Below are 14,929 nucleotides of genomic sequence, written 5' to 3' on the forward strand. Positions count from 1 at the left end.
TTGTGGTAACTTTGCAGTAGTAAGGAAAAGAAAGAAAAACTACAAGATAAATTGACATCAGTGGTAAAAGAAAAGGAATACGGATGCATTTGAGATTCTGTAGCATTTCAAACAAAGGATCAGAAGCTCTGACCTAGACACTGAACGGTCATCTGGGCCTCTCTCTTGCTGTTGTGTTACTCATCAAGCACTGATATTTTTAATGCTCCCTGGAAAAGAAGACCACCAATTACCACCATAGCCTAGCTCACAGTGTGATTGCCTTGACTACAGACACATGTCCTATGTCTAATTCAGCTCTGTCTTCCTTCTTGCTACTCCTCCCACCCTCACCTTGGTCCTTGATGACCGACACTTGCCACCCTGTTCCTTTAGTAACTCCATACCAGGTATAGGCACATAATAGGGTTGTCTCTTACTGGCACTCTCTCTAACCTCCTATGTCCTTCCCCTGGCACGCATCTCTAAACCGGTTCTCTTTGCTGATTTTGGGACTTCCAGAGCACATAATACTGTGTCTCTGAAACTGGATTCCTCTTTTCTGGAACATTATTAGATGTCTGTTACTCCTTAAAAAAAAAAAAAAAAAAAAAACTTGTTAAATTTCGTACTATAAGATTCCCTCTTTTAAATATATGTTTCAATGACTTAAAAAAATTTAATGTTTATTTGTTTTTGAGAGAGAGAGAGACAGACAGAGCATGAGCAGGGGAGAAGCAGAGAGAGAGGGAGACACAGAATCTGAAGCAGGCTCCAGGCTGTGAGCTTTCATCACAGAGCCCGATGTGGGGCTCGAACCCATTAACCATGAGATCATGACCTGAGCTGAAGTCAGATGCTTAACTGACTGAGCAACCCAGGCGCCTCAAAGCTTACACTGAATGTTTCAATGACTTTTAATAAATTTACTCAGTTATGCATCTGTCACTACAATCTGATTTTGGAGAATTTATGTGACCCCAATAAATTCATCTAGCCTATTTCTGGTAACACTTTACTGCCAATCCCAGACGACCACTCATCTACTTTCTGCATCAGTTTACTTCACTGGATATCGTATATGAACACAGTCATACAATACATGGTCTCTTGTGTCTGAGGCCAAAAACTTAGCATGTTTTTGAGGTCCATCCGTGTTGCAGCACATACCAGCATTTAATCTTTTTTATTGCTGAAATGTATCCCATTGCACAGCTAGAGAATATTTTTTATATCTCTTCATCACTTAATAGATATTAGAGTTGTTTCCACCTTTTGGTTATTGTGAATCTTACTCCAGCGAACGTTTGCATGAGGGTCTTTGTGCGAACATACATTTTTACTTATCTTTGGCAAGTAGCTAAGAGTGGAATTTCTGGGTCATATGGTAATTCCAGCTTTAACTTTTTAACAGTCACTTTTTCCAAAGTTTTGCCCCATGTTGTGTTCCTGTTAGTGGTATGTGAGAGTTCCTGTGCATCTACATCCTTGCCATCATGTACATCACTCATGTGTTTTTCCTTTAGCCTAGAAGCTCCTAGAAGGGAGAGACTCTATCTACATGCCTCCTCACTTGGCTTCTAGCACAGGGCTGGGCACCCACTAAGAGCTTAGCAGTGCCACATGGAGTGTGGCGATGAAGGACTTTTGTTTTCGAGTTAGGGTGTGTCAGTATGTCTGAGCAACAGTTCCCTCAACTGTGCAATGGGTGAACCATGCCTCCTGCCAGTAAGGATTAATGGAGATAATGTCAATAGGGTGCTTTGTCTAATGCATATGGAAACTGTAGCGGTTTTATATTTGTTTGTATTCATGCTTTCTGAACCATCCCTGGGCTAACCTATTTCTCTTTTGCTCTCACAGTCACGTATTTAGATAGTGTGTGCTGGGCCATGGGGATTGAATAGCGAGTGGCACAGTATTTCTCATCTCAAAGAACATTGAAGTCTGGCAAGGCAGGACATAGATGGAAATGGATCCCTGTAGTGCCATGCGATAAATGCTCTAATGGAGATGCGCACAGGATATGAGGAGACCTCAGACAGGGACCCCAGACCAGGAAAAGACATCTAACAAGAACCAAAGGACGGGGGAGAGGGCCAGAAGGGTTAGAAAGAGCATTACTGCCCAAGGAAGGACATATGCAAAGACTTGAAAAGGGGAAGAGTTGGGAGAAATTGCTAGCGTATTTTGTGCCAGAGAGAAGGGAGACTGGCAGGAGACGTGGCTGGAGAAGTGTGCAGGTGCCAGATAAAGACGGTGTTAAATATTACATTAAGGAGTTTCTCCTTACCTGTGCTGCTCTGTTCTGTCACATTTTACAGGCTGAGGAACTCCAAAGAAGATGGTTCAATACGTGAATGGCAGAAGTGACCATTTATAGATAGATTAAAGGGGAAAAAATTAGAGCAGTCTCCATATCTCTGACACCCTGATTCAATATTTATCAATCTTTTTTTTATTGCCTCCTCTCCCCCAGAACATTTTAAGATATATTTTTCCCTAATTGTCCCCCCACTCATGAATTTTTAATACTACACATATACTGTATATGTACTCTATACCTAGTCATGATATGTGCTTTATACATAAAAAAACTAAGATTTTTCTTAACTCCCTCCAGTCACCAAATTTCACCCACTGGGGACACTATCACCTTTGTTGAGAATGCATGTTCTGATCTATTGGACTCTGCTCAAGAGATAAGCCTAGGTTTTAACATTTTGTAATCCCCACAGTGCTCTTCAAAATGCACCCTTTAGAAGGAAGAAATTCTGTCATCAAACAAATATTTGCTGAGCCAAGCATTATTTTAAGAATTGAGACTATAGGGGTACCTGGGTGGCTCAGTCGGTTGATTATCCGACTCTTGATTTTTGGCTCAGGTCATGATCTCATGGTTCTTAATTGAGATGGAGTCCCATGTCAGGCTCTGTGCTGACAGCAGGAGCCAGCTTGGGATTCCCTGTCTCCCTCTCTCTGTGCCCCTCATACTTGCACTTTCTCTCTCTCTCTTTCAAAAATAAAGAAACATAAAAAAAAAGAATTGAGACTACAGTGAACAAAACTCCCGCCCCTCATAGAGCTTACATTCTGAAGCAACTTGTGTATAGATAAAAATGGTTCACCCTTCAACAAAACCAAGTAATGCCTGCCATTAAAATTGCTCAGCAGGAGATAGGCTTGCAACTTGATTCCTAAAATAGAACTTGACAGTACTTCCAGCTTGGAAATACGCTGAAGGAATTAAAAACTTGTTTGATGCTAATGCAGAAGGAAAATCAGAAGAGCAAGAAATAGCAAGATCTTTAAATCAACGTAATACTAATTCCCAGCCCTCCCCCCCCCCCCCCAACAAAAGGCAGCAGAGCGTTTCACATCTCAGGAATTTGAGGACACCGCAGTGTTTTGCCAGCACCAGTGGGAAGGCATCTGGGGACACCGGTGACTGTCTTTCATTGGCAGTGACTGAGAGAACCGTGGTCCCAAGCATGTGGTCCTTTTAAGTCTGAGAAGGGGACCTCTCTGCCATTGCTGTGGAAAGGAGACTTCGGGGAAGCTGGATCCCCACAGCCACTTCCTTCTAAGGTCGTATCCCCTCCTGGGGACCCTGGAAGACAGTGGCCTCTAGAATTCATGGCCTTGACAAATCTCTGGTCCACCCACCCACCCCCCGCTTTGGAAAACCTCTCTTTCTCACCTCCCTTCCTAACATAGTCCATTCAGTGAGAGTTACCTTTCACAAAAGATAAGAAACCCCACTGCTTTCAGGCTGCCTATGCTCCTTTGCTCTCAAAATCTCTAAGCCTCATAATTACAAAGCCTAGGAACCTATTTGAAATGGCAGTGAAAGTGGCCAGGGGTCAGCGTGAGAGCTGGGAAGAAAGAAACAAATTAATATTTCAGTCCATTGTCCTGCCCCTCGGAAATGTCTTTATTTATTCTGTACTCATTTTGTAGAAAACCGTCCATTTGAAACAACCAACCAGTCTCGACCGCATAAAAAAGAACAAATGTCATCATTCTTGGACCAGCCCAAAGGGAGAGTCTCTGGATTGTACCCACCTCTGCTCCCATCCCCACCCCTAACCCCTCTTTCCCTCAAAAGACCTTACACGCAGGCCATTCTAAATTTGAGAGAATACTGAGATTTCCTCATGTACGTGTGAAAAGCCCTGTGTGCCAGGCATGTGGGTAGACAGTGGTGTACTGCAATATATAGGACAGGAGAGGCCCTGCCCCAACTGGGATGACAGTGGGATCCTGACCCCCCACTTTTGTTTTGAGCATGCTTTATAGACTTTAGGACCACTAACTGGACAGATCTGGCCCTGTGGAGCCCAGCTTTCTGGCTGCTAGAATTTTTATTCTTGCCTTTAAGAATATTGAAGTTTTACCATTTGAACAGGGGGACATAAAGCTCTGTTTCCTCCTAATTACTTTTGAAATGACTGTGAATCTTCCATCTAAATGCCTCTTTGGATCTTACTGGGAGGGAAATTTTGCTTTAAAACTGACCTAAAGCTCCTATCTTAATAATACTGATAGCTTCTTATGTCTGCAGTTAAAGGTGAAATGTTTTAAATAAGGCTATTCTCAAGTTGTTTTGATGTGTATCAATCCAGTCTAATTGTTCCAAAGCCATAAAGAAGATTCTAATGTGGGAACATATGTAATTGGACACTCTAATTTGTATTATATTTAGAATATAGGTGCCAATAACAAAAAATTATACTACTTGTAGACCTTTCCCACTAATACTTTAGGCAGACCTAGGGATTGGGATGAAGACTGGAAAAATGAAGTGATGACTCACAAGAATAGGAAGAACTGATAACTGAATGAAATGGTAGAGATCTGGCAAGTTTATGTTAAGTTTCCTACCAAAAGAGATATTGAAGTAAATGTCAAATTACTGTTGCAAAGGAATCCATTGCCTGTTGGATGACATGAGCATTTCTCAGATGTTGGTCATCTCGCTTCTCCTTCACTCTGGCTGTGTGCCACCTGTATTATAAACTGTCTCTGAGGAAGGATAAAGAGAGGCCTTCTTTTTTTCTGACTCCCCATGGTTTGCAGCACACGATTATGTACACAGCAGTCTTTCCAGAAATAGCAGATGATTCATTTTGCTTATGCTCCTTGGCATGGAAAATAGTTGGGTTATAATATAGAAATTCTGGACCCCGGAAAGAGAGAATAGAGGTGTTTGACCATAAGAACAGATGGCATTATTCTTGCAGTTGGAGAGGGCCCTCTGTACCATCACCGAGCGCTCTCACCAAGTAAGTGAAAATCAAAATGGCAGAATGCAATCCAGCAGATACTTACATATATTACTTTTGCAAACATTAGATGAGGTTAGAATAATGAATAAGAGCATATAGTCTGAACTGGAAAGACTTGGGTTCAAATTCCTGATCCTGTAATTAACTAGCTGTGCAATTATGAGCAAGTTACGGATCAGTATATTTTTTCACCTGTAAAATAAGGAAAATAAAGACTATATCATAGGATCATTAAGAAGATGGCATGAGATGATGTGTATAGCACTTAGTATATGACATGGATTATTGACACATGTTACTTTTTAAAGCAACGTACTATTTTGTAAATAAATCAATGAGAACTTAACTATTTTATAACAGGTTTTCTCATTACAATTGCTATTTATAGAAAATGACACACTACAGACAAGCAAAAAGAAGAAAATAAAACACTCATATCTTAGGCATGTAAAGATTTTCATTATTAACATTTAAGTATATTTCTCTCTAGAATTTTTCCCCTATGAAATTTCTTCGAGAATTTGTCCTGTGTGCACATATGATTGTATGTGTGTATCTGTATGAATATTTATATATAGTTATATAAAAATGGTAAAAATGCACATATATTTCTTTATTGAGTTATTATTTCATTAATAATGGATTATGCAGCAGCGCCTGGGTGGCTTAGTTGGTTGAGCGACCAACTATTCATTTCAACCCAGGTTCATGAGTTTGAGCCCTGCATCAGGCTCTTCATTAACAGTGAAGCTTTTGGGTAGTTTTTAAGTTTTAATTTTTTTTCTCATAACTGGAAAGGTGATGACCAACTCAATAAATAGCCAAATAATTTTGCATTTATAGTTTTATTTCCTTATGATTAAATACATGAAGAAACATGGTGGTTTTCAGTAGAAATTCATAAAAATGAAATAAAGCATGGAAAACACAGAGTATAGTAATAAGCACATAGTAAGTTACCACTAAATATTAAGAATGGCAGATCTATACACTTTAATAAGAGGGGAGGGAGATAGATTTTATCTAAATAGGCTTGCTAATTACCCCAAATATAATTTTCTATATAAGAATGTTTAGCCGTTCTTATCTAACACACATCACACAAACAAACCAGTTTAGTTGGTTTATAGATGTCAGGTTTAGTATGTGTTTCTATGAAAAGGTCTGTTTCTCCAACTAACAAAAATCATCAAGTATAAACCAAAACAAGATAATTGACATATACTTTGGGGGGTGGGGATTGGGTGGGTGTTAACTTTTTCTTTTTTTTTTCTTTGGTTGTGGATTCTACCTGCTGCTAGTGTGATATGAACATACCCTCAGCCCATTGCTTCTCACTCTGGGTTTGAATGCCCAGTCTGGGACCCTTTTGGCAGAGCTGTCCCCGCAAGTACCAAAAATAGAAATATACAGATGGCATGCTATCCATGAAAGGACAATATTGACCTGAAAAATCTGTTCTCATCCACAGGCTGAAGTGCCGTTATGAAGGAGGGATGGGGAAAAGTGCCCATTTCCCACATGGTCATTCAATACCCCCCAATGTGGTGTCTGTCCTGAATATATTGATGGACAGACCATGTGGCAGTGCCAGAGAGAAGAAATGGTAGACTCAAGAGGAACTTGAGGAATCTGAGAAAATGTAACTTAGTGAAATAGGCTGGGTGTGAACTGGCAAACTGAAGAGTATATGGTCCCTAGCATAGCCTAGGTCAGCTACTCACTTCCAGCCAGTGGTGACTATGAGAGAAGGCAGGCTCAGGTTTCCCAAGGCTTCCAGCTTCACAGGAAGCTGAAAACCTGGAATTTTTATTTAAATCTTTCAGTTTTCACATGTGTTTGGGAAAATGTAGGAATAAATTTTTAAAAAGTATGTGTGTGTGTGTGTATGTGTTTTTATATATGTACGTGTATATTGTTTTATTAAAATGGGTCTCTGGCTTGCTAACTGCAGATATTGAAACTTGTCAGCCTCCACAATTGCTAAAGCCAGCTCTTTAAAATGAGTGTGTGTGTGTGTGTGTGTGTGTGTGTGTGTGTGTGTGTGTGTGTGTTTGTTCTGTTTCCCTGGAGAACACTGAGTGATACAGATACACACCCACACTTATTTGGAAAAAAGGAAACATGGTGGAAGGACAAGGAAAGAAGCTAGACTTCTTTGAATACATCTTGTTTTGTAGATTTGACTTTGGTCCCACCTAACAGTTCACAGAACTATAATACAAAATTGAACCTTAAAACATTCATGAAAAATTGAAAGGTGGTGGGGAATGAAATGATTAAACCTTACCAGACAGCAGGTTGGTGGCATAACCTAACTATACATAATGGAATTGTTTCAAGTGGTTTTGAAATCCAGTCATTTGACCGTACCTTCCTAGTAGGATGTGCTGTAGAGTTGTTTTAAGACAAATTTTCAATTGCTCTGCTTAATCATAATGTTAGAATAGTAGTGACTGTATATTGTGGGTTAAATCAAATGAGTAATCATTTTCTTGTTACTGAGAACACAGATTTTTGGTTTGAAAGAAAGGTAATAACATTGTCAGATCTATGAGATTCAATGGAAACATTCAAGTCCTGAATTTGAATTGAAGTTTAATGAGAATTCGTAGTTTATTCTATTAAAAAAACAACAACATTCAGAACTTATTCTCCAGCTCTGTCCACAGAAACAAGGATCAACCCAGTAGCAATGAGCACCTGAAGCTCTCAGTTTGTGGTTTCTAATTACTACTTACTACAAAAAGCTGCCACAGGTGTTCTTAGTAGAAATGACTGGTTCCAGGCCTGGGACAGGATGTTCTGTGAAATAACTCTAGATAATTTTGTCATACCAGAATCATAAGGTCCATAAAAGACTACTGGGTCATATTAAAATGACCTAGACACCAACTTGAAGAGGTTCCTGCTGAGCAAGGGTAGCACAGTTAGAACTTCAATAGCAATAAAAACTACACTGGAATGACACAAGTAAAAAATGTCCATAATGATTCTTAGAAAAGAAAAAAGCACTCATTGGTTATCTTTGGAGGATACTAGGTGACCAATATTTTGAGGATCAATAAATAAAGGAGGAAAAATCAAGCAACTTTCAGGTTTTTGTAAACCATAATTTAGGGTAACAATTGATGAAATGCACTTTTTCCTGATAGAATACCCCAACTAATAAATTAAGAAATAATAGAATTAGTTTATCACCAATTTGAAATCTCTAGTGAAGTAATAGATCCTCTGGGCAAAGATCACCAGTGGCTGATGATATCACCATGGAAGACATTGTATGTCTCCCGACAGAGCATGTATTAGAAAAATACCCTCCAGTTCAAAGATGTCATTGTCCCCATCTCAAAACCCCTGAATATGTCACATTGCATGGCAAAAGAGAATTAACATTATGGATAGAATTATGGTTGCTAATCAGATGACTTTAAAATGAAGAGATTGTCCTGAATTATCTAGGTGTGCTCAGTGAAATTGCAAGGATCTTTAAAAGTGGAAGAGGGAGTTGGAAGATTCATTGTCAGAGTCATCCAGTCAATGTGAACTTTGAAGATGAAAGAGGCCATGAGCCCAGGAGTGTGGGCAGCCTCAAGAACCTAGAAAAAGTCAAGAACTGGATTCTCCCTTAAAACCTCCAGGAAGGGGTGCAACAGACCTGCTGGCACCTTGATTTTTGCCCTTTGAGTCCTGAATCAGACATGTACAAAACTGTAAGATAATGAATTTGTGTTGTTTTAAGCCACTGAGTTCATGGTTATTTGTGATAGTAGCAATAGAATACTAATATATTCCATTTCTTAGAATGTGTTCTTCCTATAAAACTGAGTTTTCAAGCCTCTTGATCTAACTACCAATTTATAGGTAATACAGGAGACAGAAGAACACATTGTGTGAAATTATGGAATGCTCAACAAAATGTAAACTCTGGGCAATGCTATCACAAAAATGATATGTTTTCTTTATCGAATAAAGTATGTATATGTGTATGGATGTGAGAGAGAAACTGACTGACTTAGGAGACTTTCAGGAGATGACCTAGTATTTCATGTACCAACTAATTACAGCAGGGAACTTGATCCAAATAAGCAAATGTAAGGAGAAAAAATTTAAATGAATGAAATTTGAACATTGACACTGAGCATTAAATGATATTAATGATCTTATTTATTTTTTGTTGTGATGGTGGTAGTGATGGTTATATTTAACCAAATGAGATGAGTGTGGTGGGTAAAGTAATAATGATAGCCATAAATGGATCATTGTTGAAGACAAATGACAGGTACACAGGTGTGTGCTATTTACACTTTCTATTTTTGTATACATTTTAATATCTCCATAATAAAATATTGGTAAAAATGTTGGTAACTAATTTGACTTCTTAAATATTTTGTGACAAAAACATACCGTGTCCAAAAACTGGATTCAACCATGAGGCTACCAGTTAACAATTTCTGCATAAAGTTTTGGAAACTGGCACTTTTTCTTTAACCTGGGGAATTATCTTTTTCTTCTATCCCACTCACCTCCTGGCTCCCTTCTTTCTGCACTTCCTAGCAAAAGGGCTTCCTTCATCTGTGCTAGTAAATGACTAGGGGGCATTACAGATTGCTTGGAATAGAATTTTCTCAGAATAAGTGAGCAAAGAGGGTAATATGCATAATTGCATTGAACAATACTTCCTAGTGTTTTATTGGACCTCCTCTCATTTCACCCTCTCAAAAAAAGGGGGGGCAATAACTTTGTTTCCGTTTTTGAAAGCCTGAGGTTTTTTCGAGATATTGGCTAATTGCATTTTCTGTGTTATCTCTGTGCTTCTATTTCAGGATGGAATGGGGAACTTGAGAATCACAGACAAAGGTCTAAAACTAGAAGGAGACTCCGAATTCTTGCAACCTCTCTACGCCAAAGAAATCCAGTCCCGACCAGTAAGTTTCTGCTGCAGGAAAAAGGAATCGTTGTTTTTCTTGACTCTAGATCTGGGGAAATTTATCATCAGCCATCAGCAGAGTATAGAGGATTATGGGAAGGAATGGTAATATAGGTAGTGAGATATGCTCATATCTGAAGTCTCAAGCATAAGCACTTGCTGTGGTACCGTAAACGATGATGATGACCTCTCCGAGCCTTTCTCTATTCCTGCCAAAAAGAGGGTAATAACCTCTGGTAATGAACTTTTCTAGATTCTGCTGGAAATAAGCCAAGAAAATATATGTGGATGTGCTCTAGGTACTATACCAATCCCAAAAGTATTGCTATCATTTTTTAATTGCCAAGTGCTTTAGATACTATCTTTAGAAACACAGAAGTAAAGAACTAGAATTTTGTTTTTCATTAAGAATTTGGACAAGGTAGCCAAGGTTGGTTAGAATCAATTCGGTAATCAGCAACCATGCTCTGAAATGGTACTAATTACTCTGGTCTGGTATTAATCTGGTATTAATGCTCTCTGTTCCATGTACTTTGCTGCTTTGCAGGCATTACCATTACCTAATTTAATCCACAGATTTGTCCATAGGGTTGGCAATTATTGTCGCCTCAATTTTACAGATTAAAGAATTGAGCCTGAGTGAGGTACTGTGTTCAAAGCCACACACTTACGAAGTAGTAGACCAGGGACTCCAGTGCAGGAAATCGAATTCCAAAATGTTCCTATTAACCAGAGTCTCCTACTTAAGCTTTTTCTCTCATCTGTTATTTTTGTCACGATAGAAGTGATTTCTGGTTTGCTTTTATTAAGCAATACGATCAGAATTAATTTTTGCTTTTGAGTGTTTTTTTCTTCTCAGTTGGTTGTTTCTTTGGCTTTGTTTCTGTGTTCGTCTTTTTGGTGGGGTGGTGGAATTTGCTGTCTGAAAAGGATTGTTAGTGCATTTGCTCTTCTGGGATTGGTCCATGCCCACCTGCAAACAAAGAGTAATGTGAAAGCTCCCCAAAGTGTTATTTGCATGGCGTGCATCAATGGGCATAATTAATGAAATTCAGCAACTTTATGCAGTGGGTACTTTTATCTGAATGCTGTCTAAACTACTGAATTCTGTTAAACTGGATGCAACTACTGAATTGCCAGTAAGTTTACTTCCTTGTAAATCTCCCTCCCTAGTAAAACGGAGGGAGTCATGATGTTAAAATTATCAAAAAGAGAAAATCACTTCAGCAACCCAATCAGTGATTATAAAATTTAACTGGAACTCGTAGCACACTGAGTTAGCACTAAAGTACAGAGTACTATATTTATAGTATCTCTCATCTTTGAAGAAATTACATCCTAGAAGGAATCATGAGATAAGATTATAATAAGGAGGGCTGAGTGATGAGTCCATGTTGAACTGAATGGAAATAGTGAATTTCCAGCATTTAAGAAATCACTCTTAGAAACACTGCTTCGATCTGTATTTATTTCTCCCAGCCTGGCAAGTTGGTTAAATCATCTTTTGAGTTACTAGTTGTACTTTAGATTAATCTTACCTGTATTAACCTTGTTTTGAGTACTGTTGGCACAATGTTCTATTAGTTTCAGGTTAAAAAAAGTGATTCAACAAGCTTATATATTACTCTATGTTCACTACAAGTGTATCTACCATCTGACACTGTACAACATTATTCTAATATCATTGACTATATTGTTTATGCTGTATTTTTTATTCCTGTGGCTTACTCATTCCATAACTGGAAGCCTGTATCTTCTAATCCCTTTCACTCATTTTGCCCATCCCGGCTCACCAGCTTTCTGACAAACGGAGTTGTTCTCCGTATTTATAGGTATGATTTGGTTTTTTGTCAGTTTGTTTAATCATTTGTTTTTTTCAGATTTCACATCTGAGTGAAATCATATGGTATTTGTCTTTCTCATCTGACTTAGCTCACTAAGCAGAATACCCTCTTAAGTCCATCTATGTTGTCACAAATGGCATGATCTCATTCTTTTTATGGCTGCATAATATTTCAGTGTGTGTGTGTGTGTGTGTGTGTGTGTGTGTGTGTGTGTGTACCAATCTTCTTATTCTGGATTAAACTTTTTAAGTCACTAGTTTTGACTTATAATTTCCTTCTACTGGTGATGACCTCTTTATTTGTAAAGGGCCAGATATTTAAATATCTTAGACTTCTTTTATTTTTCTTCTTTACAACTCTTTGAAAATGAAACAATGTTCTTACCTTGAGGGCCACCAAAAAATAGCCTGTAGGATAAAGCTTGCCAAGCCTTCTATATTAGTGATATTTCTGTAAATATATAAATGATCTGGCTAAGCAACATATGGTACAAGAGAGCAGATTTTTTTTTAAATGTTTTTAATATTTTATTTAATATTTTATTTAATATTTTATTTTACTTTACTTTTTACTTTACTTTACTTTTATTTTATTTTATTTTATTTTATTTTATTTTATTTTATTTTATTTTATTTTATATTTTTGAGAGATAGAGTGTGAGTCGGGAAGGGGCAAAGAGAGAGGGAGACACAGAATCCAAAGCAGGCTTCAGTCCCTGATCTGTCAGCACAGAGTCCGATGTGGGGCTCCAACTCATGAACTGTGAGATCATGACCTGAGCCAAAGTCAGACGCTTAACCAACTGAACCACCCAGGCGCCCCAAGAGAGCAGATTTTAAGATCATGGGTAGAATAATTGATTTTTTGCATAAAATATCCTGACATAAGTTTCCTTGGTGTAGAATTAGAGTCATATAAAGGAATTGAAAAGCGTGTTTCAGAAGACTTGAAAGGGGATACAGGTACATCTCTTAGGCCCACGTGCAGGAATTGAACTTTTTTGCAAATTTTTAGCCAGCGTATCTGAAAATCAATGGCCATATGATACCAACTCAAAGATATACTTGACAGAAAGCTTAAAAAGTAATGATAACCTCAAAAGTCTTATTTTAATATTGAAAAATCAGTGAGCTAAATTCCATGCTTTCTTGTCGTCACTTAAGGAAACCAAAGTGTCAGAATTGACTGTCTTTCATTGTCCTTAGAAAGTATCCTCCTTTCAAAACATAAATAGTGAACAGAGCTCTTTAGCTATTCTGACAACAGAATAAATATCTTCTCACTGGAGAAAAGAAAGGCCTACAGATATGCGTATATAACAAAATCTGTCCGTAAATCACATGAGCTGTTGCTGAAGCAGTGCCCGTACCTATTCTTCTCCGTCACGCGCTACCTGCAGGTTGCGGCCATCATCCTATCCTCCTTCACCTACACCCTTGCAATGTCCATCTCTCTCTGCTACCTTTCTCTCTTAGCCTCACATCTACATTGTAGCCAAAGTGGGTGTTTCATCTCCACCTCTTCCCAAAGGATTCTCCATCCTCTTGCCATTGCACCCGGAATAAACTCCTGACTCCTCATGAAGGCCTAGAAAATTCTCTCCTAGATGTTTTTCATAGAGGGCTCCTTCTGGTCATCCTGTTCACAGTTCACATGTTGCCATTTTAGAAAGACCTTCCTCATTTAGTGTAACAGCATATGTGAAACATCACCCTGTTTTTTTTTCCCTCCTTGTAACTGTCATCATTTGACATTCTTTCTTGCTTAAGAATATAAATTAGGAAGAGCAGGAGATTGTGCAGATTTTCCCCACTATATTCCCTAACCCTATTGCCATTTCCAGCACATGGTATATGCTCAGTAGATATTTGTAAAATTGAATAATAAATCATTCAAAATAAAGTATCACTTAAATCTGTCTTGCAGAGGAAGCACTCTTAACAGTTTTGCATACCAGGGCAGCCGGGTGACTCAGTCAGGTAAGTGCTCAACTTCAGTTCAGGTCATGATGTCACGGTTTGTGGGTTTGAGCCCCCATCTGGCTCCACACTGAATGTGCAGAGCCTGCTTGAGATTCCCTCTCTCTCCCTCTCTCTCCCTCTCTCTCTGCCCCTCCCCCATTTGTGCTTTCTGTCTCTCTCAAAAATAAATGAATAAACATTTTTTTTGAAAAACACCAGATTAGGCACACCTGGGTGGCTCAGTCTGTTAAGCATCTGACTTCGGCTCAGGTATTGATCTCACAGTTTGTTGGTTCAAGCCCTGCGTTGGGCTTTGTGCTGACTGCTCAGAGCCTGCGGCCTGCTTTGGATTCTGTGTCTCCCTCTCTCTCTCTTCCCCTCCCCTGCTCATGCTCTGTCTCTGTCTCTCAAAAAGTGAATAAATGTTAAAAAAAATTTTTTTTAAATATCAGTTCAGTGTACATTTTTAGGCATTTCCTACAAGTATATTTTTTAAATAAAACCATACTTTGCATATTCTTTTGTACCCTTTTTCTTCCAAATAATATATTAACAGTAAATTTTCTGTATCTAAATAATTTTTAATAGTTTAAGAGCTTTTTTTTGAAGCATAATTGATATAGAATAAACTACACCTATTTAAAGTGTGTACATTGAAGTGTTTTTGCATACACACACACACACACACACACACACACACACACACACACACACGAAGTCATCACCACAATGAAGATAATGAATATATCTTTCACCCCTAAGAGTTTCTCCCTTACCCCTTCATAGTCCCTCAACCAACTACCAATATGCTTTCTGTCCTGCACATTACTTTGCATTTCTTAGAACTTTACTTAAATGGAATCATACAATTTGTGTATCTGAATAATTTTAAGAATACATTGTCCACATCACTTTATCAAGATCTTT

The 14,929-nt window shown here is 38.4% G+C and overlaps 1 protein-coding gene across 5 annotated transcripts in view; it reads left to right on the forward strand.

Moving 5' to 3' along the window:
* The window catches only part of SGCD (sarcoglycan delta), a 942,805-nt gene that overhangs the window by 716,901 nt on the left and 210,975 nt on the right, over positions 1-14,929 (forward strand). For all 5 annotated transcript variants that reach the window (XM_086701802.1, XM_086701859.1, XM_086701932.1 and 2 more), the window contains one exon: positions 10,094-10,195. In XM_086701802.1, coding sequence (XP_086557928.1) covers positions 10,094-10,195 — 102 coding nt within the window. The remainder of the gene's footprint in view (positions 1-10,093; positions 10,196-14,929) is intronic.

The sequence above is a fragment of the Puma concolor genome, chromosome A1, assembly GCF_028749965.1.
Source record: "Puma concolor isolate L17-30 chromosome A1, mPumCon1.1.hap2, whole genome shotgun sequence".
NCBI classification, from domain to species: Eukaryota; Metazoa; Chordata; class Mammalia; order Carnivora; family Felidae; genus Puma; species Puma concolor.